The sequence below is a fragment of the Blastomyces dermatitidis genome (genome assembly GCF_000003525.1).
Source record: "Blastomyces dermatitidis ER-3 genomic scaffold supercont1.3, whole genome shotgun sequence".
Taxonomy (NCBI): Eukaryota; Fungi; Ascomycota; class Eurotiomycetes; order Onygenales; family Ajellomycetaceae; genus Blastomyces; species Blastomyces dermatitidis.
This window is the reverse complement of record NW_025544776.1, coordinates 1,715,846-1,739,877: the sequence shown is the minus strand read 5'-3', so window position 1 is coordinate 1,739,877 and position 24,032 is coordinate 1,715,846. Positions and strand designations below refer to the sequence as shown.

General features: G+C 47.1%; 5 protein-coding genes across 9 annotated transcripts; 3 read left to right on the top strand and 2 right to left on the bottom strand.

The window, feature by feature from the left end:
* Positions 1–2,029: 2,029 nt before the first annotated feature.
* Positions 2,030–6,568, top strand: BDCG_02833 (NmrA family protein). The gene is made up of 4 exons (XM_045418404.1): positions 2,030–4,645; positions 4,781–4,952; positions 5,254–5,591; positions 5,672–6,568. Exon 1 carries the CDS (start codon positions 2,445–2,447, stop codon positions 3,453–3,455), a length of 1,011 nt encoding a protein of 336 aa, XP_045274990.1. The 5' UTR covers positions 2,030–2,444; the 3' UTR covers positions 3,456–4,645; positions 4,781–4,952; positions 5,254–5,591; positions 5,672–6,568.
* A 726-nt stretch (positions 6,569–7,294) lies between these two features.
* BDCG_02831 lies at positions 7,295–8,966 on the top strand. 2 transcript variants are annotated; one of them, XM_045418403.1, is made up of 2 exons: positions 7,295–7,637; positions 8,031–8,966. In XM_045418403.1, the coding sequence occupies exon 2, from the start codon at positions 8,388–8,390 to the stop codon at positions 8,694–8,696; it is 309 nt and encodes a 102-aa protein (XP_045274989.1). In that variant the 5' UTR covers positions 7,295–7,637; positions 8,031–8,387; the 3' UTR covers positions 8,697–8,966. The 2 variants fall into 2 exon arrangements, with proteins under 2 accessions (XP_045274989.1, XP_045280177.1); XM_045418402.1 differs by having other exon boundaries at positions 8,026–8,966.
* BDCG_02830 lies at positions 8,899–11,286 on the bottom strand. 2 transcript variants are annotated; one of them, XM_045418401.1, is made up of 3 exons: positions 10,952–11,286; positions 9,638–10,829; positions 9,448–9,570 (listed from the first exon to the last, which is right to left on the bottom strand). In XM_045418401.1, exons 1-2 carry the CDS (start codon positions 11,012–11,014, stop codon positions 9,951–9,953), a joined length of 942 nt encoding a protein of 313 aa, XP_045280176.1. In that variant the 5' UTR covers positions 11,015–11,286; the 3' UTR covers positions 9,448–9,570; positions 9,638–9,950. The 2 variants fall into 2 exon arrangements, with proteins under 2 accessions (XP_045274988.1, XP_045280176.1); XM_045418400.1 differs by having other exon boundaries at positions 8,899–10,829.
* Positions 11,287–11,540: 254 nt separating this feature from the next.
* On the top strand, positions 11,541–16,199 carry BDCG_02829 (vacuolar protein sorting protein 62). The gene is made up of 4 exons (XM_045418399.1): positions 11,541–12,094; positions 12,167–12,304; positions 12,901–14,414; positions 14,492–16,199. Coding segments are annotated over exons 2-4 (1,914 nt in total). The 5' UTR covers positions 11,541–12,094; positions 12,167–12,303; the 3' UTR covers positions 14,891–16,199.
* Positions 15,111–22,502, bottom strand: BDCG_02828 (PHD finger and JmjC domain-containing protein). 3 transcript variants are annotated; one of them, XM_045418396.1, is made up of 3 exons: positions 18,466–22,502; positions 15,522–18,381; positions 15,111–15,434 (listed from the first exon to the last, which is right to left on the bottom strand). In XM_045418396.1, exons 1-2 carry the CDS (start codon positions 21,907–21,909, stop codon positions 17,305–17,307), a joined length of 4,521 nt encoding a protein of 1,506 aa, XP_045274986.1. In that variant the 5' UTR covers positions 21,910–22,502; the 3' UTR covers positions 15,111–15,434; positions 15,522–17,304. The 3 variants fall into 3 exon arrangements, with proteins under 3 accessions (XP_045274986.1, XP_045280174.1, XP_045280175.1); XM_045418397.1 differs by having other exon boundaries at positions 15,111–15,422; XM_045418398.1 differs by lacking the exon at positions 15,111–15,434 and having other exon boundaries at positions 16,444–17,507; positions 17,717–18,381; positions 18,466–22,450.
* Positions 22,503–24,032: the final 1,530 nt, after the last annotated feature.

The window sequence follows — 24,032 nt, the reverse complement described above, 5'->3', positions numbered from 1 at the left end:
ACAATAATACATCCCATCATCAGCTAGTTAGTTAGACCCCACTATGACCTATAACAAGATCCCCTTCTCGAATCTCCGGCATCATCATATCATCCCTCGTTTCTTCTCTAGTCTCGCCCCATCTTCGGGTGAGTGGAGTATATAGACAGACCTCCGCCAACAAGTTTACACGCAAGAAAGAAAGACAAAAAAAAAAGCCAAAGAAAGAAAAACCAAGAAACTTCCCTACTATTTGCCTTGTTGCCGGGCACCCTCGCCCCCCCGACCCGCCGGCATCCGTTCTCCGCCTTTTCCGAGTCTCGGCTCCAAGTCTCCAAGGCAAGCTGCTGGAGAGAGAGGGAGCACTGGCGAGTGCTAGCTAATTTGACGCTTACCCGAGACTTGACTCGACTCGACTCAACTCTTGGGGACGGGGATGGATCGGGAGCTGAGGGAAGCCGATTGCAAAAATTGAAATAATAATAATTTAATATGTAAAAATAAACTATAACTATATATCAATGTAAATGAAAAACGATTACAGTTGAATAATAAAGAGATAACTTACATCAGAAGATAGAGAAAATGCGTGACTCTTCCTCAATATATCTCAAGGTTTTCTTTTTTGACATATTCTTAAGTTATTGTGTACCTTTTATCAATCTCACTTGTTACCCTTAATATACATATACATACATACATATATACATATATATATATATATATATTACTATGGTGGAGTACACATAACTGCATTAAATTTATCCACAGAAGACTTTGCTGCTGCGCTTGTTTCAAAAATACCTAGCAGATTATCTATCTTGACCTGTGAATATTTAACACAGTAAAGAGAAATGAGTAGTATGTTTGTTGCGCTGGTATCAGAATTGCTGATACACAGCATGCATATGAGCTTGCCTTTTTTCTAACATTTCATCTTGATCTATGTGTACTACTTCCCTCTTTTCTTTTTTCTTTTTTCCCCAGCGAAATTGGCCAGGGAAATAAATAGAAAGAAAAAGCAACCTCAATATTCACATTATCAGTTCTTCTCCCCTTTCGCCTGTCGCCTGTCGAGGCGTCAAGCAACCAGTGGCCGCCGGTCCACATAAGTCGACTTATCCACAGAGCTTTTGGATAACTAGAGGTTATATTGGATGCTGAGGTCAGCCGTAAAGGTCTCTCTGCTCTGGCTCCGGCTCGGGCTGCTGCCTTGCGTTGCTAGTAGGGTATATCGTCTTTATCACAGTAAGTAACTACTCATTCAAACAATAAACAAAACGCATCTGTTCCCCAGGTGGGAAAATGAACACAACCAATACACTGCAAACCTGGAGGTGAAGAGATCACGCTGGTGTGAAGCGGTGTGGCCATTGGATTTTGATATCTGTCTCATTCTCATTTTTCTCTTTCCTCCTTCTTTCAGTATTACGTACGAATTATATCATCGGCACAAAATGTGATAGTTGTAGAGCACGTAAGAATGCCCGAAAACCAAAGATGTTAATATTAGATAGGGGATCAACGTAGGTATTTCTGTACCAGAAGAGAAGGTCAAAAGATAAAAGATAGACGATTCTTTTGACAGGCCGACATGAAGGCCCCCCCCCCCCCCCTTTTTTTTTTTTTTTTACTTTTTGGATTGAGGGGGAAAGTTGGGGGAGAACAGGCCTGGACCATGGCCAAAGAGAATATCGAGATTTATATTGTGGTTGGGGAACTCTTCGATATATTTTTCTTTTTTCTTCTTTTTCCTTCAAGAATTGTTGGGAACTCAGGAACTGAGCATGGAATGGTGTTTGTCACGATTGGGCTGAAAAGATAAAGAAAGAAAGAGAGGTGTTTAGAAACATGGGCATTGAAGCTGTTCAAATTCTATCTATAAAGGATGCTGAGCAAGCAAGTTTTGACGCGGACTCCGCCCCTATTAACTTGACTAAATATCTCCAGCTCGCACCAGCATTTCTACCCCTGAACAAGCCGCCGCTCGGGCGCTTCCCGTTTACCAACCCAATGGCAGCCTGACATGTCCGCGCTTGAGGTTGTGTGGACGGAGCAACAAGCACGTAATTATTAACTAATCAACGTCGCTCCATAACGTATTATTAATCAACAGTTGATATTCATGTGGTCGAACTTGGGAAATGCAGCGCATCTTGGGGCCTTTGGACGGAGGCGGCAGCGAGGAGGGAGCTCGCCTTCGGAGCCCGGAGGTAGAGGAGCGTCATGTCATGGACCTTGGAATGCTCTCTCCACTTCGACAAACAATGTGGTTTTCCAGAGAGTAGATTTGCATGTGTGTTCCAAGAACACTAGATATTCGGGGAAGGGGTAGAAGGTATAAAGAGGCGGGCGAGTCGCACTCAAATGGGGATAAAATAACATATCTATCACAGAGCTTTATACCCCTCCTCTGCTCTCACCACAGTGACAGTGTACAACTACTACCTACCGAATAGCCCACAATGCCCACCTACCTCCTAACTCTCGCAACCGGCCAACAAGCCCGCCTAACAGCCAAGCACCTCCTCGCCGCCGGCGCCACAGTGCACGCCGTCGTGCGCGACCCAACCTCCCAGGCCGCCCGCAACTTCGCCAGCGCAGGCGTCAAGCTCTTCAAAGGCAACCTAGACGAGCCAGACGTCTTCCGCAAAGCCGCAGAGGGATGCACTGGCGTCTTCCTAAACCTCGTCCCGGCCTCCCCACCAACACCCTCAGCCACTTCCACCTCTGACCCCGCAAACACGAACCCGAGCGCGAGCATCGTCGACTCCGAACGACAGCGCGCAGCCTCCATCCTCGCCGCGTGCCACGACGCCGGCGTGAAATACGTCGTCGCCTCCACGGCGATATACACCGGCGACCGCCACCTGTGGGATACGCCCGAGGCGGAGGCGATCGGGTATCACTATTCGCGCTCGAAGGCTGGAATAGAGGACGCGGTACGAAGCTCTGGGTTGAGCGGGGGCTGGACGATCCTGCGCCCGGGGTGGATTATGTCAAATTACCTGGTGCCGGTGTCGCCCTTTGTGTACCCGGAGCTGCCGGTGGAGGGGCTGTTGAAGCATAGCTATGAGAGCGGGGCGGGGTTTGAGCATGTGGATGAAGAGGATGTGGGGAAGTATGCGGCGGCGGCGCTGTTGGAGCCGGAAAGGTTTGTCGGGAGAGAGATTACGCTTGCGAGCGGGTGGTTGAGTGTGGAGGATGTGGCGGCGGAGATGAGCAGGGTTAGTGGGCGGGAGGTGAAGGTGTCGAAGCGCACGGCGGAGGAGCAGAAGGAGGCTGTGAGAAAGGGGAATCTGGCGCTCGAGTTTGAACTTTGGGCGAGTCTGGTTGGGGATAAAGTGCATGAAGCGCGCTGGAAGGCGAAGGGGTCAAAGCCGCCGGAGGAGGAGTTTGGGATCCCGTTGACGGGATTTGAGGAGTATCTGCAGCGGGAGAAGGAGGTACTTCTTCGGTCTCTTCCAACCGTGTAGCTATCGCATGATTCCTTAACAGCGGCCGCCCGCAAGGAGCTCTGCAGAATGTTCCCTGTTCCCCCGGTCCATAGCCATAGCTTCCTTTGTCCTATCTAGACAAGACCGGATGAAACCGATATATGAACCCAATATCAAAAATAAAAATAAAAATAATAATAAAAAATAATAAAAAATCTCATGGTTTCACATGCGCAAATGTAAATTATTATTATTATTATTATTATTATTATTATTTTTTCCCGTTGTACGGAGCACCCACCTGCATCAAGCGCATCAATCAACGTTTCACATGAGAATCATTTTTAGGAATCATGAATAGTTAAGTTAGTTTTTACCTGGGATATGATATGTATGGTATGTATCGAATGGCCAATCAATCCCCCACCCCACCACACCCCTTAAAAAGCAAGCAACCATCCCGTCCGTCCCGTCCCCGTTCCACCCCGCCCAAGCAAATAAATGAACGGACGAGTAAATAAAATAACAACATTCCTATCCGACTAATAGCCTAATTCCCGCCCTGGTGTCGTATCTTATATATATTCCATCCCATCTCGTCGCATCCTCCGACGGTCGTACAAGGGAGCCCCGGCATCTGTGTGTGTGTTGTTGTTGTTGTTGTTGTTGGGGGCGGGGGGGCAGGGTGTTTGGTATAATAATGAAATATTCTCAAGTGCTACAAACCGGGACAAAAGACAGACGGGGGTGAGGAAAAGGTATCGTAAAGGAAGGTGGGTGGGTGGGTTTCCTTCATTATTATTATAGTCAGAATTCGCATCGTAAATAAAATATTATTACCTTAGATGCAAGCAAGGCACAAGACACGAGGCAACCTTGGAAGGATCTGATCCTGGAACGGGGATTTCAAACGCGCAATTTCCCGCAGAGCTTCTAGAAGCCCGCTTAGCGCGCGGCACTAGCAGGGGAGCGGGGCAGGGCGGCGGCTGTTTAGTGTGTTCGCATCTTGGTTTGACGAGACGCGGCGGTGGTTGCATTATTATTATTGGGGGTTTCTTGGGTTTTTATTTTCTTATTTCCCCGGACTTTCTTTGCTGACCACGGCTTGGGCCAGAGAGCTGGAGCTGGAGCTGGAGAGAAATTGCAGGGTTACATTTTATTTTATTTTGATTTTGGACGGGGAGGTTTATCCTTTTACTGCGTATTTGTTCCCGTAGGTAGCCACGGAAGTAAGGACATATATTAAGTTAATTAATTATGTTTCTTTCTCTTTCTGCTTGTTGGTCGGGTAGCAGCTTGACAAGGGGCAAGGTTTCTTTATTAATATTAATAATTATTGACTTAACTTACTCCATGCTATTTAGGATGATTACTACTCCGTTGCTGTTACTTCAGCCAGCTCTCCTCCCGTCTTCCGTCCGCCCTTCCGTCTTCCCCACAACAGCCACATGGGAAAAATACATAATTGCAGCCCGCTGATCCTAAGTGAGATTCTACCGAGCTTCTGCTGAGATTTTTGTTGGGGTGGCACTGCGAGTGAGTATGCAGCTCGGTCGAGAGACTTTGCTTGGTTTGGTGATTATAAGACGTTCCCAAGTGGAAAAGGAGAAGAAAGAAGACAAGACGGAGAAGATGCCACTCACTGTGATGTGATCACTACAGAGAACTTCCGGGCATTATTGATTGGTTCTAGTCAATTGGCACAAACGGTTGTTCTCCTGTGCCTGGCCTCTTTGACTTGTTTCTTCTTTCTTTTCTTTTTTTCTTTTTTTCTTTTCTTTTTTTCTTTTTTTCCTTGTTTTTTTTTTTCTTTTTTGCTGATTATGCCTTGAACCAGAGCTCCGGGATAAAATGGAGTGCTAGCAAGGGCCGACTCCAGATATAGCCTATCATATTAGTTAGGTCAACTAACTAATTACTGCGGACGGATGGATATCTGTCATGAGTTCCGAAAACGGAGGAAGGATACAATCGATCCGCCTGAGGATGGGCCTGACAGGTTGGTTAGGCTGTTTGATTCCGCTGTTCCCCGGCCCATCTATCGGATAGGCATGGACTTGGGCCTCCTTTTGGGGGTGAAGGGAGAAAAAAAGAAAAGAAAAGAAGAAAAATAAAAATAAAAATAAAATAAAGAGAGAAAGAAAACACAGGACGGAGTAAGCAGTTGGGAACAGGGTATGTATGTATGGGGAAACCGGGGAAACAAACCTCCCTCCTCCCACAGAAAATAAGCCAGTCATCGGTGACACAGACAGACACAGGAAAGGCCCAAACGAAAAAAAAAAGAAGACACGTAACTAGAGAAGAGGAACAAGGCAACAACCGAGGACTGACGAGCAGCGCGACGCTGACAATTAACTATCATCCTAGTGAGTTTGGTAAGCTGGTTAAATAGTTTGGTCTGGTCTTGCTTGTCGGCGTTTGACGGTGGGCTTCAGTTATTTTATTTATTTATTATTCTTTTTTATTATTGATTGATGATGAGCTGGCACCAAGGTCTCGGGTCAACGGGGCCTCCTTTCAAGCGCCTTCATCCAACCCTTAAACACAACCAACCATGGCTGGCATCCATTAATTTATTAGTAGTTACTGCGTACTGCGTAGTGAGGCGAGACCGGGGCATCATCAACTTTTTACCCAAAACAGACCCTTGGAAAACCCTGGTTAAAAAAGGGGAAAAAGAAACAAAGACAAAGGGCGGTCGCGTGGTCCTTTTTCTTTTTTTCTTTTCTTTCTTTCCCCGGATATTAGCGATTGGCATTTATTTTTCTCAACTGGCGATCCGCCAATGGTCGAATAATAAGGCATGGATGTATGCATGCAGAATTGGATCCAACCTGCAGGAGTTGAACAACGATGATGCTATACCAGGTCATATCACATTTTGATCTGTATTACGCTGTAACGCCGTCTGGTGTCTGCTGTTGGGGCCACATTGCTATTTAATATTGGGGGTGGGTTGGTGGGATACTACTATCCAAGCATGGCTGCCAGAACAAAGAGAGAGAGAAAAATCCAAGGAAAAGGGACAAGACAGACAGAACAGGCATCCATCCCATCCCATTCTCAGCAGCCCCCCAGGCTAGCTAGTTAACGAAATCACTGCGCGACAACCTGACTAGACTACTACTAGAGCTACGACCCTGTACTAACTGAAGGAAATAAATAATAATAATAATGTGAGCCCGCCCTTAGACGTGCTTCCCAGGGGACGGAACAGGGCTGCGGAACAGGTGGAAAGTGGATATGATATCAACAATAATCAGGCTTGAGACGGATCAGAGCAAGGAGGAACTTCAGGTTTCGGGTCTCAATTGTTACAGGTTCCAGCTGAACAAACAAGGCCTGCGAGGGAGGTGTATGAGGCGTATGAGGTTGTATGAGGTGTATGAGGTAGGTATAACGAAGTGCCTGGCCCTGGGAAGCTTGGAACACAGTCGCAGTTCCAGCCCTGACTCTGATTGAGGCGAGTGAGTGATAACTACTCTAATACCAGAAATTGTTTTATTTTTTGTATGTGTGTAGTTAACTAATAACTAGCCAACCGAACCTCCAAGCTTCCCTGATGAAGGCTAGTTAGTAGTAGTAGTATATTGGGTTAGTGATATACGGAGGAGCGTGTTTAGTTACACAGGGGATGAAACCCAATACAACTCCGCTTAACTTATTATTATTATTAACTAGCGAAGTGACCTCAGGAAGAAAGAAGGCTTTACCCCGGTTTTTTGTGTTCGTCTGTTTAAGTTGCTTTTTTTTCTTTTCTTTTTCTGCGGTCTGGGCTGCATTGCATCGTTGGGCGATCACCTTTTCTGGGCCTGTTTGCCGGCGTAAATGGTATTTATTCTTCTTATATATGGAGCCAACCGCCGGCGTTGGGCTTCTTCTTGATTTCTTTTTCTTTTTCTTTTTCTTTTTCTTTTCTTTTTTTCCCCATTCTTTTATATATCATTCTTTATTCTTTTCTTCCTTTTATAACATCTTCTCATTCTCATAGTTACTCACTTCTGGTACTGCTTACGATCGTTAAGCTACAATACCTTACTACTTACTGTCCAGCTTAGAAAATATCTATCGGACACTCGCTTCCCAATTTTACTTGACTCGACTATCAAAAACCCATCTATACAACCAACATATATCGTCTTCTCTCCTCCCTAATCAATAAATACAATATTAACACCGGAAACCAAACCCAACCCCCAAACCGAGAAGAGATAGACAGTAAGTAAAGGAATTTCGTTTTCCCTGGTCCTTAATACCCCCTCGTTCTCGCATTCAGTTTCCCTTCTCCGGGTTGCGAGGCGAGCCTCGGCTCTTGTGCTCCATCGATCTGTGAGCCAAGGCAGCTCGATATATCTGGAGCAGACCATCATCGACGACGAGGAAGAAGATAATGGCATGGAAAGGGAGCTCCGGGGTTGGCGAGGACTGGACACGTGTGGGGAAATACATGAAAAAAGAAAAAAAAAAGAAAAAATATCATGTGCAAAAGCCGCGGACATGGAAATATGTCTATCTACACACTTATCTATGCCGTATACATATGTATACACACACTCCTGGTTCTTTCAGTTCGTTGCTAACGGAATTCCGGCGCCCATCAACATAGTATAGCATAGCATAGCGTACAGCTTAGCCAAATATCCATATACATCACATCATCCGCCTCTCGAGCTTCAGACAAACAATACACCGGCAAACGGTAAACGATAAACGACAATCTCGTCCATCGAACGGATTAGAGAGAGCCAGAAGTACCCGTTGAATAGCAAATATCAAACAAAGGTCATATAAACAAAACACAACTCGATTTTCAATAATTGTTCACTTCCACCCCCGAACCAAACAAGGCATCCTCCTCTCTCTTCTTCCCCCCAACCCGGGAAATATATAAAAAACAATAGGGGAAAAAAAGGAAGAGGAAAGAAGCATTAAAAAAAAACATAACATAACATAACATAACATAAACCAATGCCGGCCACCATGTCCCAATCCTACCAACATATCCTCTCCCCAATCCCCTCAAAGTCCACCCTCGTCAAGGGCACAGGCACAGACACAGACGGCACCACCACCACCACCGGCGCCACCAGCACAACCAAAACCACCAACAACATCAACGGCATAAACGCATCAACCTTCATCCAAGAGATCTCCCGCGCCATGCAAGCCTCGTCCTCGCAGCAACCCAAGTACGCCGCGTACCCGTACCTGATGGACGATGGGGTTGAACATCCGCCTCCGCCGCCCCCGTCGCCCGTGGGGTGGTCGAGGTCTTGAATTGATAAATCGGATTTGCTTTTGGGGGGACAAGAGGGGCGTGTTTTGTTTTTTTTTTTTTTTTCTTTCTTTTCTTTTCCTTTCTTTTTTCTTTTTCTTTTTCTTTTTTTTCCCTCATTTCATTTCTTTTTGTTGTTTTCCCTGTTTTAATCTCTTTTCTTTTCATTCCCCCCCCCCCCCCCCCTTTTTTTTTTTTTTTTTTCTCCTTTGTTTGATCATACCGATTGGGATTTTAAGGCGTATGTATTCTTTTATTTTGCTGTTCTTTGCGGGATTCGTTCACATGAAACGTATAGACAGGTAAATATATATATAGACAGGACTCGGGAGGATATCACTGGGCGTATTTGCTTTTGAAGATTTGATAATTTTCTCTCTCTCTCTCTTTTCCCCTGAATTTTTTTACTTTTATTATTTTTTTTATCCCTAGGTTTTTCTCTCTTTTTTCCCCATTTTCTTTTCCTACAGTGCAGCTCTTCTATTCTACTATGGTGTGGGTGTTGGCAAGGGTCAGGGGTGTGCTTATCACTCTCACGCACTCTACTACCCGCATTCTGCCATATATCTACCTTTCTCCTCAAGGGATAGCATGTCCTGTTAACTTCATACATTATATAGTTACCACCATTTAATCCAAAACCCTCTCCTACTTAAATAGGCGCGAAAACAGTCCCTCAAAGTGTATTTTCTTTTCTCCTTTTTCGACAATGTCGTTGTGGACTAGTTTAGTTATCTGGTAGTTCGAGCCTGGTTTTTTTTCTCCCTATGTCATGCCCTTTGTTGCCCTAAATCCTTGGCATCGGCACAATAGGCAACAGCGGATGGATAGGCCTGGCCTTGTAAATCACCTTCCGCACGCATGTCGGGTACTTGTCTGCACATGCACTGTCAGATTGCCATGGGATGAACAGTTAAATTTCCGTAGACGGAGGTATTATTACATTTTGCGAGTACGTTTGGTCCATAACATGGATCACCCGGCCTGGCGCTACAACGTGAACAGTCGCGACAGGGGCACCCAGCCCAGTGGCAGGGTGGCGGTGCATTTCAGCAACGTTTCACAATAGCCAAGCTCCCCGGCCAGTCGACGGAGGATACTCGCCTATTCCATCGTCTCTTTTCGTGCAATGTACAGAGTACGGAGAATCTCCTTCCGCAAACTCCGTCATTGGACATCGGATCGCTCATCCGCCCGATCCACCGCCGGCATTTGAAGGAGATTGCCTGTCTTCTGGTTGCTGCGGCGCATCAACATCAACCTCCATCCCCACGGGGCCCCGACGGCCTTGTCGTCGAGATATCTGACTCCCGCATCTGCTCCTGCTCCTGCTCCTGCTCCTGCGTCGGCACCGCTCCCACTGGGCCCTCCGCACGCGCATAAATATCCTCCAGCTCCCTCAACGCGTTCACATCACCTTGCAACACGCGTCGATTAAGCAGCTCCAGCTCCGCAATCTGCTCGCCCGTGCGCGCCCAGCCGCGCAGCTTGGCCTCGAAGTTCTGGTTCCGCTTTTGGGAGAATGTGGTGCGCACAACGTCTGACTCGCCTTTGGCGCATTTGGCGTTCATGAGGCGTTCGAGGAAGAGGGCTTGGTTTGTGGATGGGGCGCGCGGGGCTGCTGTTGTTGTTCGTGTTGTTCCGGCAGTTGCCATCTTCCCAGGCGTGGGGGTATCAATATCACTGGTCTTCGGTATCTCAGAGGAGCTGGGGATTAAGTTCGCTTTTTGGCCTAGGATCTTAACGCGATTGGCGGAGATGAGGTCGTAGTCTGGATGTTGTCGGAGGCGGGGAAGCGTGGAACGTTCCTCGGGCATTGAGAAGGTCATCTCCGTCCCGACCAGGTCGACCCATGAACAGGAGAAGATCTGGTTCCGGTAAGAGATGATTGGGTTCTTGGAATGTAGATCCATGATTTGAACCTGGTCTTGGTGTTGGTGTTGGTCGTGGTCTTGGATGTCTGGATCAGAGTCGGCAGGGCCGTTGTCTTGCTGCTGATCGTCACCGCCATTTTGGGCTGCGGCATGAGGGGAGTCTAATGATGTGGTGGGTTCGGTGGGAGTAGATGTAGTGCGCTTCCGCGGGGCTCGAATGGGGCCATTGCATGTCGTCAGGTCGAGGTTTAAGTAGAAAGTCTGGATGTAGCAAAGTGTATTAGTAGGCGGCGGTCGTTTCTAAATATTTGATGGACCGGCAAAAACCAGGGTGATTTTTCCAGACAGGGATATTATTATTATGAATTGAGGATTACACACACCTCTTTCGCGTTATAATCATATTCATATTCATAGTCAGAGTCAGAATCGTCTGATGCGACCATTCTTGAAGTCTGGTCCTGAGAGCGTGGAGGTTGAGTCGAGCACGCGTTTCACTGTTCGCAGAGGGAGGGCAAATGAACGGAGGCGACGATCTAAAATGGCAGCATCGAAGCTTAAGTCACCTAGACAGCCATGCGAGTAGCAGTTAATTTCCGTAGCTGCTTGGTCTTATATATATATATATATATATATATATATATATATATATATATATATGGGGTATCGTATCTGGCCGGCGGGGAATGTTGTTCATGAAGCTCGTCGAGGCATAACTATATATGGACGCGAAGGATGACATAAGCAGTCGAACAATGAGGTCATCGACAAGGGAAAGAAAGTAGAAAGGACAAAAGAAAATAAAGGAACTAAAGGAAAAAGAAATATGAGGAAAATTAAGAAAAAGGAAGAAAAGAAGTCAATAACTTGGTCAAATGGAAGAAGAATATTCATATTTGGATATATCCGGGGGGGATTGAATTAGTAGTGCTGCTCTATAACTATATAAAGATATCATTTGTAGCCATGGATGGAACTTCCTCCGAAATCCGAAAATGAAGACCAATTCAATTAGCTGCTAGCTCTTTGATAGTTAAATACCATTATAAGAATTCTAGTTTTAAACAGCTCGAATAATAGAATTGGAAGCCCTTGTTTTGTAGCAACCGCTCTGAGCTCTTCAGATCGAGGATCGAAGATTCCCAGCTGCGGCGGCTGAAACAAACCTGCATTATTTATTCATCTCCAACATCTTCCATCCATCCATCCATCCATCCATCCATCCGTCCAACTTCTGGTATCACTCATCACTCACCCACAACATACACACACAACTCTCTCTTCTCTTCTCTCCCTCCCTCTATCTCTCTTACTCACTCACACACAACAAACGTCTTAACAACCAAGGTCCAACAACAAGAACATCTGCAACGTGATCAAGCGCCCTTCACTGTCACACTAAATCTCATGGCTGATATTCTTTCTGGAATCAATAACCTCATCCTCTTGGACTCTCTATATCCATTCTTCCGTCTTACCGTTGTTCCTTAAGGTTCATGTACATGTACTTCACTACCAGCCCTAAGGTATACATACCCTCCTATGACTCCCGGCGAATATATCCGTCCGCACTAATAACTTTCAATCTTTTACTGCAGAGGCGGGTGAGCTTAACTGAGAATCCTCTTTCTTTGCATTGCCGTTGGAAACTGTACGAAGACCACCACAGCTGCTGCTAACCATTCCGCCGTCCGCTCCCTCTCAACCGAACCTTTGCGAGATATATTTGACCAGAAGTAGGTTGCTCTTTCATACTGCTACATAGTGACCCCCCCCCACATTCTTCCCATTGGTCAGCGAATTCTCTGATTATGAACCTGTTCTGCGTTGATTTCTAAACTTCGGGCTTGCGGCTCTGCCCGGACCCTGCAAGCTCAAATGCCTCAGCAAGCTGCTGCTGTTGCTCGCATCCAATTGTGCCTGTTCTCTTTACATCCGTTCAGACGGGTTCTGCTAGGGCATATCTCGGAGCCGTATTAGCGCTGTTAAATATCTAAATATCTTGCCTTTGCTATTTGGTGATGGTCTGAACTTTGGGTTTCTGCCCCCTCCCGGTCCCAGATGCTCTGACTGGACATGACACCTTTGCCAACATGCGGTCTGCCCGGGATAAACAGCTGTTGATTTTGTTGAGCCTTTACGTTTCTCGTTCTCCACTGTCAATATATTTTTCCAAATACAATCTCTTTGCCGATCCGGGCTTAGGCGGTGGAGCCGATAGCCGGACACCAAATGCTGTCTTCCCAACCTACGGCGAAGGGAACTTGTCTTACATTTTCCCTTTTGTAATCAAGCTCCACTGTGGCATGCGCTTACTTACTGTATTACATAGTGGCTCTGCGGCCTGTCCTTGACCATGGCGTCCAGCTGCCGCTCCTTCCCCCGACGCCGTCTATACAACCCGCGTATCGCCATCCCGTAATCACCTTGACATCACATATCAGCATCCCAGATGAGCCACGAGATTCTCCTTTATACAACGACGACGGAGAAGAAGAAGAAGAAGACGGAAACCAGACAATTGTTGTCCCCGATCAGTCTGTGTCTGAAATTACTTCGGTGCCCGAAATCCTCATATCCGAATCAGGAGCGAACGATAGACATCCACCAAATGTTGCGCACAGTAATCTTCCAGCAACCGAATCTACATTAACCCCCCAGCTTGCCAACAACCCCTGGAGACAATCAGATCTTTCTATCTGCCAGCAAATGAGGACAAAAACCCGTGCTGCGATCACCATTCTCTCATCCTTAATTGCCTATGTATCGATAAACAGCTTGGCTAGGGCTCTTAACCCTTCCGCTTTCATTTGGTATGACGAGGATAGGGAGGAAAGCCGCTGGGTCGCGACCTCAAATTCCTCGTTGGATCGTAAAGCATGTCGCTGGCTTGGTCTTTGCGGAGTTGCTCACTTTCGAGGAGTAAACGGTCGTTTTGGACATCGCAAGTCTGTGCAGCATGGCCAAATACCAACCGCACATGCCGGTGAGCAGGAAGAGTGGGAATCTTATTGGACGAGCGGCAACAAAACTCGCCCTGAAGATTGGGCCAACGATGAACGCCGATTGCGCGTGATTCCCAACTACGTTCTGGAATATGCCCCCCTGGTCCACCTTTTCTCCGGCGAACAGTTTTGGCCTGGTGATATTGCGGAGCATCTTTACCATATTACACCACAATTGAACTATACCCCCATCCAAGCTCAAGCTGAGCATCCCACCCTTGCTGACCTCAATGAGCTGAACATGTGGCAGAACGGAAGCTATGTTTTCTTGACCAGCAATGACAATGTGGAGGATCGACCACCTTGGTTAGAGGCAAAGAAAAACATTCCGAAGCCTGACGCTACCGAGGACAAATTGGAGTGGCACAGTGGAATTCACGACGTACAGGAAGCTATTGCGGTCAGCGACATGGAGGATTGGCATGATGTTGGAAGCAGTCCTCCAAAGGAAAGAGGGAACGAAGCGGACCCTGATTCACATTCATCACCGATTCCCGCGGAGGCAGCTGAAAAGTACGATATTGTGGATGATAAACTAGCCCCCTGGCCGGATACGAGAGGTATACGCGATGAAAAGAACAACATTCCCGGCCGTAGCAAAGCCCCAGCAGTTTTAATCGTCGTGGATAAAGGCAACGGTATTGTGGATGCATTCTGGTTCTACTTCTACAGCTTTAATCTCGGCAACATAGTTCTTAACGTCCGTTTCGGCAATCACGTTGGCGACTGGGAACATTCGCTTGTTCGATTCCACCACGGGAAGCCCAAGGCTGTATTTTTCAGCGAACATTCGTTTGGGGATGCCTATAGCTATGACGCGCTAGAGAAAATCGGAAAAAGGGTAAGCTCTTCTTCTAAACCTGATATATGTACTACACATTACCTCTGTGAGCAATCCTGACTGAACTCTCATCTTAGCCTGTTATATATTCAGCTACTGGGACACACGCCATGTACCCCACGCCAGGCAGCCACGCTTACATCCTCCCATTGGGTTTGCTGCGTGATCAAACTGACCGTGGCCCCCTTTGGGATCCTGCCCGTAACTACCATGCGTACACCTACGACCATAATAACGACGTTTTACGCGCCGCGAACGTTACCCCCCACGCGCCAACAGAATGGTTCTACTTTGCCGGCCACTGGGGCGACAAGTTTTACCCCCTGGGTGATCCGAGACAGTATAGATTTGCCGGACAATACCACTATGTGAACGGACCATTGGGCCCCAGGTTTAAGAATCTCGGCCGCCGGAAGATCTGCGGGGGTGCTGCGACGGATCCATGTGTCATTAGGAATTGGATTGGAGATAAGTGACGAGGATCTGGAAAAGCTTTGTTGGCAAGAATGGGACGGCGGTGTTGTGAATTTTAGCTCCTTTTCTTTTCCTTTTGCTCTTTCTTTCTTTCTTTTTCTAGGAACGGTGTTAACATGATAGACAAGAGGGTCCGGTTTCGGTGTTTGTAAAAACGTGGGACTCTTGAATGGGGTTCTATGACATTTTTTTTGAGTTTGGTTGTTTTCTTTTTTCTTTTTTCTTTTATGTTTTTCTTTTCTTTTTCTTTTTCTTTTTTTTTGCTTGCAATTTACCTAGAGGAATTGGGGTCGAGGGGAGTTTTTGGGAAGATCCATTTCTTGTTTTCTTCCTTCCCGCCGTTTTTTTTAGTTCTTATTATACCCTTTGAGACGACCGTGCTAGTACTGGCAACCCTTTCTCAGGATTGTACTGTACACCAACACATACATTCATTACATATATACGTACATACACGCATATAGAAGATATTGTGGGTTAGAGGTGGGATGGATTGGGATGGGGGAACCGGATGGTATAGAGATGGTCGGCTGGCTGTTTTTCGCTCTGACATTGATTAGTTATTGCGGGATTGTTGAAAACACCTGTATATATTTTATCTTGTTGCTTAGTTATATTATTTGTTTTACCTACTTCGTTCAACCTGTTGGCAATCTACGTAACTATCCACACCTTGCTGATTCTTGTAACTTCCTAGTCCTTGCTTGATAACAACAGATGTTAGGCATGAAACGAGACTTGCAAAAAGAATCGTCGTTAAAGAGCGTAATGGAAAATGGAGTTGTCATAGGTGCCTTTGTCTTGTTTGTCCGTTTGTCCGTTTGTCCGTTTGTCCGTTTGTCCGTTTGTCCGTCTGGTTCTCTGTATGCTAGTAATATGATTTGTATGTAATGTGTGTATATACATGAAAATGTTGACAAAAGAAGAGCAAAAGTGGAAATGAAAATGAACACTCGCTGTACATATAGGTACAGTTGACTAGAAACCTAGATAAGATGAATGAAACATACAGAAGTAGAAGACAAAAGAGAATGAATGGAAAAGAAGGGTCATTTATCATACTCACCACCCGTTACCACCCCCTAGGTATCATCGTCCTTTGGGGTAAGAAAGGGAAGGGGAACGGAGTGCGGAGGTTCTTAGAATTGGGCAAGCAAGAGTAGTAAGAGGTTTCGAAAAGTGAAAAAGGAGCGAAGGGGACTAAAAGAAAATCAAGACATGTTAACCTATTAGCTAGGAGGTGTTACTGTACTTAGATACTTAGAAGGAGATCAGAAGACTGGTAGTTTAGAGAAATGAGTAAAAGGGAAAAAAAAAAAAGGGGGGGGGGGGGGGGGGGTTTAAAAAGCAAAGCAGAGAAAATCAAGAGAGATATATTTGAAAAAAAATGAGCATGGAAATAAAAAAAAAAATAAAACTCCCAGTTTCCGCCAATTAATTACTTTCATAATCCACCCATACAAAAAAGGGGAAGAAAAACAGAAAACAGCCACTTCAGCTTAGAAAAGAAGCTTGAACTCAGTAAAACTCCATGTCTGTCCGCGCGCCCCCGAGCCCTGGATAAGATATGATAAAAAAAAAAGAAAACAAACAAGCGAAATACCTATAGGAAGAAAAATGGTGGAAAAAAAAAAAGAAAAAAAGAATAGAAAGAATTCTGAGGGCGACGGAGAGAAGGAGTAAGAAATATTATGGAGCAGGCAGGATCAGGAGAAGTAAAGAGAAGTAGATGCGGAAGGTATTAGGAGGTAAAGCTGGATGAGAAGTAACAAGAAAAAAAAAGAAAAAAAGAAAAGAAAAAAGAAAAGAAAAGAAAACGCCAGCCATACGTGTTCCCTCACCAAGCCTGAGTACTACAAGAACAAAAAGGAGTTCGTGAGCAACACAGAAAAACAAAGGAAAAGGTGATATAGACGAGGGGATAAGTGGGGAAAAGGGAAATAAGAAAAAAAAAAAAAATTGGAACAGGGAGTTGATAATGATGTTTAGGATGGGGAAATAGGAGTATGTGAAAGTAACACCATGCGATAACAGTATGGAAACGGAGAGTGGTGATGTGCACTAGCCGGCCTGGTTTTAACCACAGATGCAGATTGAGTGGGTGAAGGCGAACAGAAGATGACCCGGAGAGAATGGGTTCCGCCTCCGTTGAGCAGGTAAATCGAAGAATTCAATATCGGGATCCCGACACGAATGACCTATCCGATATATGGCCATGCCGGGATTGAATAAATGGAATTTAAGAAGTAGAAAATTATCCCGGATGAATATAGGAAACGCAATGCATGTTAAAAAAAAGAAAACTCGCTGTACGGAAAGAAGGAAAAGTAAAGTCGGTTGGGGACCTATTGTATGTAGCTAGTTCGAGCCGAGTACCGAGAGAACCAACATGGATGTACGTAATTCATCGATTCGGTCACGTCCTCGAAGGCCTCTTCCTCAATCCAAAATCCTGCTCCTGCATCTCCCTGATCAGCCGCAACGTCTCTGGATCTGCATCCGCATCCGAAAAGCTGCCGCGAGTCGTGTCACGACTCGTCAGTTTGTTGCGCTGATGCGGAGAGGTCGGTGAGGTGCGGCTATTGCTGTGGCGGTTGGGATGAGGAGAGGGATGGCTTCCTTCAACGCGCTTCTTGTCAACAACGGGATTGTGCTGCTTGGTCTCCCTTGCCTGCTTGAAAGAAGAGGTTGAGGAAGAAGAAGGAAGCGGGAGGGCGTTTGTGCGGTGATGCGAAGAGGATGGACGGGATGAGGAAGAGGAAAGAGAATATGATGATGGCTTTTTTATAATGGAGGTAGAGGTAGATGAAGATGGGATTGTTACTGACAAGTCTGAAGGTACGGTTACGGTCGCGGGTGGAGCGCGTGCTGCCGTCGCCGTCGTCTTGTGTTCCTCAGCAAGAACTGTGGCCTCAGGAACTAGGCGAGGGTGACTGGAAGAGTTTCGGGATAGGGTGGCAGTAGCGTCGTCAACGACAGAGAGTTCCCCATATTGTTGTTGCTGCTGTTGCTGCTCGTTCTTTACGGCCGCCTTCGTTTCGCCGTCGGTCTGGTTAGGATCGACTTCCATATCGTCTGCGAGAGAGGTAGGGGGAGAGACAAGGCTGCTTGCTGGGGCTGTGGTGGCCGGCAAGGAGGAGGTAACTTCTGATGGTGGTACGAGATCCGCTTTCAATGTGGGTGGTGATGCATATGAAGTTTGGCTCTGGGTAAGCTCACTGTGCGCTGTAGCCCCAACCTTATCACCAGAGCCTAGCTTCTCATTTGGCCCATTCATACGACCCTGCAATTGCACCGCCTCAAAGTCCAATTTGGTCTGAGGAAGTTCCTCTCCCGAATACTCAAATTCCGGCTTTTGCCGCTTGTTCGACGTGGGCGATATATTGTCGTCGCTAGATCGAGGACGCTTGGTGGAGGTTGCCGCTCGGGGTTTCGATCGTTCCTGCGCTTTGATGGGATCTATCCGGCCATTCTCATCATGAATACAACGACGCTGAGAGAAGTCAATGGGTTAGACATGACAACACCATAGGGTGAAAAAAAGAAAAAAAGATATTTGGCAGGGGAAAAAACTAACTTTGCTCTTCCGGCATTCATCACAAGCCTTGCTACGGCCCTTCTTTCCAGAATTGGAGGAATTCGGGCTAAACCCTTTGGCCTTGGCGGAGTTGGCCTGAGGAGTCATTAGGAGTGCTGAAGAATCATCCATGGCGTTGGGGAGCATCTCATCCCATTTCCCAGAATGCTGCTCTTTAATCCGATCAACATGTGCAGCAGAAGCAAGGTTCAAGGCCCCAGCAGCTGCCATGTCCTTGCCATTGAGTGGCTGTTGCTTGGCCGTCAAGGATGTAAAAGATTCTAAGCTTTGCTCATCCTTATGCCGACAACGGATCCGCCGTTTCCGACAAGCATCACAGGCAACGCGTTTTGGACCCAGGCCGGTCGGTTTCGATATCGAACGTGGTTTATTTGATTGGATAATTTCATCCACATCAACAAGAGAGGCCTCTCGTTTCGGAGGCGCTGGTGTTCCGCTTGTCGACGGCGCAGAGGTAGAAGTAAAGCCTGTACTAGACATGCCGCTCGTATTGATTTCGGATGATTGATAGGAGGGGCGGCGACCAGCTCTCAATTCCAGGTTGTTATTAAGCTGTAGGCTCTCTGCGGCGATATTCCGCTGTGAACGTCGACTGGGTCTAACAGTCGGCTTCCTGCCCGACATATCAACCTTGGTATCAAGAGAAATGGCACCAGGACGTGTCCAGCTCGCGGCATGCTCATTCCCTCTCTTCCATGCTACCCACACTCCAAACTTTATTATGGTGTCAACAGGATCTGCTTGTCCCTTAGGGATAGATCTCTTCACGGCATTCCTGGTTTCTGTCGTGACGCCATCAACATGGTACCCACCAGCAATCAAAGCAGTCCTCAGGAGATATTTTGCTAGTTCGGGCAACCCATCCAGCTCGGCTTGTGAGTAGAAGCGTGCATTGTAATTCTGCGAACCAGGTTCAGCGCGGTTGTCATTCTCTCCGGATTCGTAGTAAATTGGATACTCGCGATAGAAGCGGTAGTTCTCGTCACGGGAGAATGACTCCAGAACTGTCTGTGGAATCGGATCATCCTCCAAGTATTTGATGGCAGCATACCACATGATTTTCTGGAAGTACGGATAACGGAATTTCTTAGGAACCTTTGTGTCCTTCTCGATTTTCGCAATCTTGATTTGCATTCCATAGTTCATCTTCGTGAGGAAGTTTCCGCCAATGACAAGGCTATCTTCCGGTGTCCAGACAGCATGGATCCAACCAGATGGAATGAGCATGGTGTCACCAGCGGAAAGGTCAACTCGATAGCATTCTTTGGTTTGGTTTCCGAGAAAGGTAGTATCCTGTGCAGCTGAATTACACCATTCTTCGTATTTTTTTAGGTGTTTATCCTTGGGCGGAATGAAAAAGAAACTTTTCTTTCCCTTCAGAATATGGTAGTAGACAGAGGAGCCCCCGAAATCGACATGGAAGTCAGTGTAGCAATCCGCAACGGACATTAAGACGTAGAATTGGACTTTTGGAAATTCCCCTATAGCCTGCGACTCCGCTGGCCACACGTGGTCTTGGAGATCAAGGTCACGCACAATTTTGGGTCGTCGAATGAGTCTCCCAAGAGGACTGTTCGACACCTCGAGGCTAATAACGTTGCGAACGGCCTTTGACGTGGAATCGTCGTAGTAGTAATCTGCCCACCGTTGCATGTTCCATCTCTTGTCCTCCCCCTGCTGTGATTTGACATCAATCACTTCGACGCGTTCTTCGGGTCCATAAAGCTCAGCGACATGTCGAACAGTGAGACCTTGTGGGATGACCATGTCCAACAAATCCTGGCCACAATCGATAACTTCATTGTAGTCAGCGTCATCGTCAGGCATGTTATCCGCGAGTTCATCGAATTCTTCTTGCGTGGAGGCTTCGGGTGGATAATAATCGGCTGAACCAGGAACGGAGGATCGCGTGTTGAGAGATGCGGGAATGATTATCGGCTCAGTCATTCCTATACCGCGCTCGAAATATTCCGCAGTGACGAGTTCCGGACGTATACGAGCAAAATGATCGGGCAAAAATGTGATCTTCCCTTCCTTGATTGGCTGGATATAATGATGCTCAGGCGTTTCAGCGGACGGCATTACATACCCCTGATTTAGACTAGCATAGTCGATGGCCGTTCGTGCGCGGGAGGACTTGCGTACAAAAGTAGTTGGTCCATGCGTAGGGCGGCATCCACGGCAGATAAACTTGTCGACTGTTCTAGTGTCGCGATCGCTTTTGAATCCGGCACACACGATATGGAACCACCTCATACATCCATCGCAATTTATCCAAGTCACAGCTTCATCGCCCTCACTATCAGACGCGACTCGATCCAGGTGACAGGCCGCGCAGGTTGCTTGACCGGAACTGTCGTTATCGGAATCTTCCTCCTTAAAATCGGAGGCAGGTATGCTTTTCGGACGTTGGAGTGGACGCGGTGCTTGTTGGGTATCTGGGCCATTTGCTTGCAAAGTAGTATCATGGTTCTCCTCTGCAATGTAATGTGGATCAACTGAGTCATCCTCGAGCGCCGGACCAATTGATGGGGCTAGGAAGTGGCCGGACGCGAAGCCGTTCATGAATGGTCTTGCGGTGAACGCAGAACCGTCGGACTTCGATCGAATGCGAGATGGAGTACCATTATTGTTGCTCCTAAAGAAAGCAGAGGATGGCTTGTTTTCCGCGGTAATATCCCATCGTTTCGTCCACAGCTCAGCAGGGTCCGTGGCCCATTTAACACCGGGATTTTGGCCGTTCGTCGACTCGTGTGCAGCCAGCTGCTGGGGTCTCGAGGCATCATAGAGTGGAGGGAAATTACTTGGTCTCGCAAAGTTAAGCAACAGTTCTGCATCAGTCTTCATGCTATCAAAGGTAGAAACATGGCTAGTGGCAGGCCTGGAAGCTCCCATTAGCCAGGTAGGTGATGGAGCCTTTTCCGATCGAGCGCGCTTGGATGGTCGTTCGGACTGATCGGGAGCAGGTGCTTGGTGGGTTGTGGGGGATATAGCAGTAGCGGGTTCATCATATGTAAGAGGCGCGAAGGTTGGGCTTGTCGCGAGTGCGATGGTGGCAAGAGTATCGATGTTTGAACCAGACCTTTGGTGGCCGATTCTACCGGTGGGGTTTGTATTTGCGTGGTTGCTGGATGAACCGCCGGGAGGATGGTGACTATAACGATGATCAAGACTTTCCCGCCCATCTTGAAAGGTATTATTATTCCACCCAGGCTTCACTGATGACCCTTTCTCAACAAAAGGAGGATCATTTCGGGGTTGTTGGACGCCATCGCTAGGGTGGGTGTTGCGGATGGAGGAAGAAGAGGAATCGGCGGGAGCGCGAGGTGAGATCGACTCGATGGCATGTCGCGGTGGCGAGGGAGTGCGATAGCGTGATGGCCGCACCCTAGAGGGATTCCGAAAGGACGAGGTATTTGCCATGGCAGCCTTTTTGGCGATGGTAGGCTCGCCGGGGGGAGATTGAATCGTCGAATCAGATGGATTGCGGTCGGTTTCGCGATGTTGATAGCAAAGGCGGGGAAGGCAGTGTTGACCACACAGGTCTAACAGCAGAAAAGAGGGAATGCGCGACGACGCATTCCCGATGGATTAGAGAGTACGGCGGATTCGGACTTATTGGGAGCAGAGAAGGGGTTCTGATGGAGTGCGCAGGGAGGGGGGATGGAAGGCGGAGATGGGAGCAGAAGAGAGCACAGCGGCTGGGTTGGGGGAGTGGCTCCGAAGGTGGTTGTCCGCAACGGGGAAGGGACTAAGCGAAACAGGCGATGGTTTGGCTTGCGGCGGCGGCGGCACTGGGGGGCAACTCCCGCTAGAGCTCTCAACCACCATGGAGGGTGGAGTAAAAGCTGTGGCGATGTTGCGAGTTCCTGAGTGTCGATGATCAGAATAAGACAGGCAGATTATGAATTGAAGTTGCGGTGGGAGAGCAGAGTGAGGTTGAAGCCAGAGCCAGTTGACGTTTGGTGTTGTGGCTGGTATGGTATGGACAATACGCAGCGCTGGTTTCGTTAAACTTACACCACAGAGGCTGCCTGCCCACGCCCAGCGGCGGAATACAATAACGGTATTGTTTTTATATCACATCAACCTCTCGTCGCTGGTTTTCGCCAACGAAACAGACTACGTTAAACAGATTTTTTTACCTAACTTAGGGTAGATAATCTATCCTAAGTTATTTAATATCATTGTCTTGTTGTTATTACGCTGAAATAGATTTCTTCACTGTGTTCTCGAAGTGCTCTGTACGCTGGATCGCATAGACTTCGAAAATCAAAGCAAGTGCCATAGAGGAATCTATCTAACGTTGGGTCCGTCCAAGAGCCCCGCTTGCTGTCCTTTCCTAGTATATCCCTCAAAACACTGACAGCGGCTATTTCTAGTGCAACTCCCTCATTTATGACTTCTCCTAGCAGGTTTACGAGCTTCGGGGTATATAGAGGCATACAAAGAAGTGGTAAGCGGAGATCGAGGGAGGAGAAGGAGTATGCGAAACGTCTACGGCCGGCCTATTGCGCCTTATCCTATAGGTCAAGGGTACATGGTTGGGTGATGTGCCGGAACAAAGAATAGGATAACATGGTATACAGCAGGCCGTTCGTTCTGCTATCCGGCAAGGAGGCGGCTTGACGGTAGTAAGCTCATTTTAGGAGGAGAGCTTTGGCTTTTGGCCGCTAGAAGTGGCTATGGGTTTTCCTAGATATTGGGTACGTAGGTAAGGCCTGATGGCAGGAAGAGGTCATAAATACTGGCCTCAGGCGGCCGCGAACGGTATTAGCGGTCCATTGCATTGCTGCGCATCGTCCGCTGGAGTGAACTCGAAAAGAAATTGAAGCTTCAGCATAGATCTCTTCCGGAGTTGGAGATTGGGACGGAACATGCCATCTGCTCTGTGTGATAAAAGCGTAACAGTGAGTTGGGAAGTATTTAACCAGGAGTATAGATTGTATCGTGAAGGTTGTATCATGCGTATGGTAGAGGCAAAAGACCTACTTGTTTCCCCATGAGAAGTTCCAAGGGAATCAGACAAGCGTTTGAGAATAACGAGGAAACTAACCAGATCCAAGATCTCCACCACCCGGCCAGGAGATTCTGAACTTTAGAATGCACTCCATAAGTGTTTACGCAGTAGTCATACTCGCCACCAACTCTAGCAGATTGACATGGATATCTTGTTAATTTTCCAGTTTGATCTCAAAGGAAAACCTCCTGGAAGTGTAAAGACAGCGGCGTCAGCGCGCATCCACCACCGTCCCCTACCTATCAGAGCCCGGCAAAATAATGAACTATTTGCGAAGGTCCAATGATTCTGCCATTTCGGTGCCCTTCGAAATGTCTCTTGATAAGGTTTATATATGTTGTCTTGTTGAATCAAGACTCCTTAAGCAACTCTCCAAAAGGGGGAACGGCTGTGAACCCGGATTTTGCATCCTTCACTCTGTATCTACAGGATTTCGGGGTGAATCTACAGTGACGTAATGCGCGACTTCAAAACAATATACATGTACAATTAAAGTTAAAGCTTAAAGGTTTTTGCATTATCTCAA